At 33.3% G+C, this 4,935-nt stretch overlaps 1 protein-coding gene across 1 annotated transcript; it reads left to right on the top strand.

The window, feature by feature from the left end:
• The first annotated feature begins 2,363 nt into the window (after positions 1-2,363).
• On the top strand, positions 2,364-4,140 carry LOC107827394 (UDP-glycosyltransferase 43-like). Its single transcript, XM_016654522.2, has one exon. The coding sequence runs from the start codon at positions 2,586-2,588 to the stop codon at positions 4,023-4,025; it is 1,440 nt and encodes a 479-aa protein (XP_016510008.1). The 5' UTR covers positions 2,364-2,585; the 3' UTR covers positions 4,026-4,140.
• The last annotated feature ends 795 nt before the right edge of the window (positions 4,141-4,935 follow it).

Here is a 4,935-nt window from a genome sequence, read left to right as displayed (position 1 = left end):
ATTAAATAATTGGTTTAATAATAAAATATTAATATTAAAATAAATATTAATATTAAATCCAATTCAGTTATTTAACTTTCAGTTTTCTGTTTTTGTAATAGAAAATTAACTACCCTTCAATTTTTCCTCTTTATTGTTGAGTAAATAGCAATATAATAACTAATAACGGCGCAGTTTTCCGGTGTTACGACCCAGTGCTCTCTTGTGAAGAGCCAAAAGCTCTTGACATAGGGAGGTTCGGTCCAGTCTGTTCACCTCAATTTGCGCCCTATTTGAGATTAAAGCAGGCGGGGTGGCGATCTCGTCTTAAGATAAGATATAGGCAATAAGACTTTAAGCGCACCTGAGCGCCATTTATGTTATGTCATTTATTCTTTGGCCGTTTTGCAAAAACAACCATTCTGAAGAGTTGCACCTCTTCAGATTTCAGCCCAACTTTGGCTATAAATACAAGTCCATTCTGCTCAAAATTTTCATACGAAATTTCTGAGTTCTTCTCCTTTTTTCTGCATATTTTAACTTCAAAGAAAGCAACAGTAAGTGTAATTTGCTACCGAACTTTGTGTTCGCTGAAACACTGGGGTTTGAAGTACCACTGTACTAGTGTGTAATTCGTTCTATCCTAGGAGGAAATAATCCACAACCTTGGGTACTAAGGAGGGGACTAAATTTCTTAAGGAAACACTGTAAATTCAGTGGGCTCGGATTAAAATTCTGTTTCTGTTTATGTTAATTTATATTTTCCAGAATTATTTTACAAATACAGTTTACTAACAAGAAGTAACTATTTAAAATTTATTATTACACACACACACACACACATATATAAAGTTTCTCAAATTTTATGATACATGTTAACCGTTTGCACTTTTAGTCTAATCCGTTGCTATTATAATAATCTAGTTCCTTGCCTTTATATTTTAGTTGTTGTTTTCTTTTACTAAGTACAAGAATCCATTTCATGTAAAAAAAAATCTATTTTTACTTGAATCCTTAAATTATTTGTCACTATTTGATTCAATTATCATCAATATATCTTAGTAAACGATAGATTTCTCAAAAAGCAATTGGTTTGATAATGTTACGTTGAAAATATAGTCGCCGGAATGTGTTTGGTAGTGTATATCTCATCTTTAAAAAAAATCGATAAAAAAAAATAATCAAAAAATCGATAAAAGTAGACATAAAACGAATCGATAAAACATCGAGTTAATTGGTTTGATTTGGTTCCAATATTTCAAAAATCGACTTGCTTGGTTTGGTTTCTTTTTACGGAAAAATCTATCCAAACTGAACTATGGACACCCTACTGGGGAGTAATTCAAATTTTTATGTTAGTTCTTGCATGCAAAATCAATGAGCTAATTTAATTTGCTCCTGGTCAAAGAGCCTAATTTGACTTTTTAAAATTTTTGTAAGAAATTTCGTAATATGATACTCACCGTAGTTTTTCAAAGAAAAAAAAATGAAGCTTAGATCATTCAGTACCGCATAAAATAATCCAAAACCAAAAGCAACTTTAATTTTTAAAATAATCATGAATATTGGTCAAAGATGACTTGGAATAAAAACGCAAAACAAACGTAATAGGAATATCGAAATTGAAAAGCTTGCTAGACAAAAGCTTATTGTTAGCTTGGAGTACTATTCCCATATACATAACTTTTGATTTTCCCTTTTTTCTTTTTATGTGTTTATTTATTTATTTCTTGATTAAGATGATAGCCTTTGTCATGCATGATATATTTTTTTGGTTTCTTATTCGATATTCAGTACTTGTATTGAAGTCCGATTAAATTAAAATTCGCACCAAAAAATCTCATATTAAAATTAAAATCTTCTTAATTAAAGGTAACTCCATCCCAAGACTAGATATATTCAACTTATACTATGGTGAACAACAACTTTTATATCTACTCCCACCTACTACCAATTGAAAATTGAATACATAGAGTGACCTACCTAATGAGCTCACCAGTTATTTATTATAATAACTTTCTTATGTTGTACTATTATAGTGTTCAATTAAAGAATATATACTTACTCCATTGCAGTGGCGGATGCAACATAAAACTATCGGGTTCAACTGAATTTAGCACTTTCAACGCGGAATATAAATTTATGTGTAAAAAATCACTAAAATTGTACTTCCTCTGTTCCAGTTTATGTGAACCTATTTTCTTTTTAGTCCGTTCCAAAAAGAATGAACCCTTTCTAAATTTGATAACAATTTAGCTTAAAGTTATAACTCTACCCTTAATGAGAAGCTTTTATAACCACACAAATATTCTGGGCCCCATTTGGACCACAAATTATAAAAGTCTTCATTTTATTCTTAAACTCTGTGCCCAATCAAACAGGTTCACATAATTAGAAAGAAAGAAATAATAAATAGTAGATAAGAACTCATAACTTTAATTATAGGTTGAAGAACTAAAAATCCTAGATCTCCAGCGGAAAGAAAGATTCCAAAACTAAGGGCTTATATCTAGAAGACAACACTTTATATAGTGACCACCTTATCTCCAATTACTTCAAACCAAAAACCAAACAAAAACCAAAATCCAAAGACTAAAAAACCAACCATGAAAAAAGCAAAGGTAGTGTTCATTTCAACACCAGCACTTGGCAACCTTGTTCCAACCATTGAGTTTGCTAAAGACTTGACTCAAACAAACCAAAACTTTTCAGCCACCATACTCTTAATCAGCATCCCTCAAAGGCCACTTGTCCAATCCTACAATGACTTTCTCGCCGCTGCCGCTGCCACCGGAAACGTCCATTTTCTCTCCCTCCCCACGGCGGATCCGCCGTCCCTCGATCAATTTGATGCCACTATAGGCTTCTTATCATTACTGATACAAAATCATACATCACAAGTCAAAGATGCACTTGTTAACCTTATTTCAGACTCGGGCTCGGGCCAAGTTGTTGGATTCTTTATTGACATGTTTTGTACCCCATTTATTGATGCTGCTAAGGAACTAAACATCCCATGTTATCTTTACTTTGCTTCTCCTGCTACTTTCTTGAGCTTCATGTGTCACCTCCCAACTTTAGATGCTCAAGTTAGTATTAACACTGAGTTCAAAGATTCAGCCACTCATTTCAATATTCTTGGTTTTTCCAATCCTGTCCCTGTAAATATTTTCCCTTCATTTATGCTAAATAGAAAAATAGATGGTTACTCTTGGTTCCTACATCATGCAAGAAGGTATAAAGAAACCAAGGGTATTGTTGTAAATACATTTCAAGAACTTGAACCTTATTGTTTAAACTCATTAGTAAAGGCTGCTGCTGATGTTGTACCACCAGTTTATCCTATTGGACCAGTGTTAGACCATAATGGACCAGCTCAATGGCATCAAGATTTGTGGGGTCATGAAAATGTAATGAAATGGCTTGATAATCAAGATCCATCATCAGTAGTTTTCTTGAGTTTTGGAAGTATGGGAAGTCTTAATATTTCACAAGTGAAAGAAATAGCAAAAGGTTTGGAAAAATCAGGGCATCCTTTTTTGTGGGCAATTAGGGAAGCACCAAAGGACAAGAGAGAACTTCCAAATGATTATACTAATCTAGAGGAAATTTTACCTTATGGTTTTTTAGAAGCAACAAAAGGGAGAGGTTTAATATGTGGGTTGGTCCCACAAGTGACAATCTTGGCCCACAAAGCCATTGGAGGATTTGTGTCACATTGTGGTTGGAATTCAATTCTTGAAAGTTTATACTATGGGGTGCCAATTGGGACATGGCCTATATATGCTGAGCAACACTTGAATGCATTTGAAATGGTGAAAGAGTTAAAATTGGCTGTGGAAATCACAATGGATTACAGAGATGGCAACACATTGGTTTTATCAGAAGAAGTGGCAAATGGGGTTAAAAATTTGATGGATGGTGACGGTGAGGTGAGACAAAGGTTTAAGACAATGAGTGAAAAATGCAAGGAAGTTTGGAAGGAAAATGGCTCATCTTCTGTTTTTCTAGGACAGTTGATTGATAAATTATTGGCTGTGATTTGAAAAAAAAGAGTTTAGCTAGTCCAACTTGGTGGCTTTGACTACACTAAAGTAGAAGTATTGTAAGAAAAATATTTCAAAAAAGTAGAATAAAAGGGCTGTCTACTTTTCATTGTAACTTCTCCTAATTGTCGATGTGAGATTATTTTGGTTTACATGTGTCTGATATATGTCATCCGTTCCTTTAACTATCTGTGTAAGCTATAAAGAACCAGAAGAGGATGAGTGAGACTAACAAAAACTACTGTCCAGTTGTTAGCAATCAAAAAAATAAAATTCAAAACTACTGTCCGGCTGCTTAGGAATTATGTCATGTGGGGAATACTATTATTAATGATTTATTTAAAAATTTCACTATTAATGAATTTTACCCAAGGGGAGACGTGGAACAACGGTAAAGTTATTTCCGTGTGACCTATAGGTCACTGATTCGAACCTTGGAATCAACCATTGATGCTTGGTAGGAGTCAATTATCATGTGTAATTGCATGTTACTAATTCATACTTGTCAAATAAATAGCCACATGTAATTGGATTTATTTTTTTTACATTATCAATGTAAACAGTATAGTAAATAAAAATTCTTACACTAGGAATGGTCTCACGTGAAGAAGTTCTCCTTACTGAAAAAGTTCTAAAACTAGCACGTTTTGGGAATTTCACATTGACAAAGAGGAGAAGACAGACAAAAGTTTCACGTTCATGTATATATCATCTATATAAGGTTTACTCCAGTACAGTAATACCATAGTTCCAATTTAAAGTATCTAAGGTCCTACAACATAAAATTAGCTATCTACAGCATCCTATTTCCATCAGATGGGAGCAAAATCTGTTGAGATATTATTCGTTGAGGGTACTATAAGAATCTTCAATTCCATACTAATGAGTGATTCACTAGTAGAAATTGCCC

The sequence above is a fragment of the Nicotiana tabacum genome, chromosome 3, assembly GCF_000715075.1.
Source record: "Nicotiana tabacum cultivar K326 chromosome 3, ASM71507v2, whole genome shotgun sequence".
In the NCBI taxonomy this organism is placed as follows: domain Eukaryota; kingdom Viridiplantae; phylum Streptophyta; class Magnoliopsida; order Solanales; family Solanaceae; genus Nicotiana; species Nicotiana tabacum.
This window is presented reverse-complemented; position numbering and strand designations above follow the sequence as displayed.

Bases quoted from the DNA above. Each gene is read 5' to 3' on its own strand.
- LOC107827394 (XM_016654522.2), top strand. From the start codon at position 2,586: ATGAAAAAAGCAAAGGTAGTGTTCATTTCAACACCAGCACTTGGCAAC.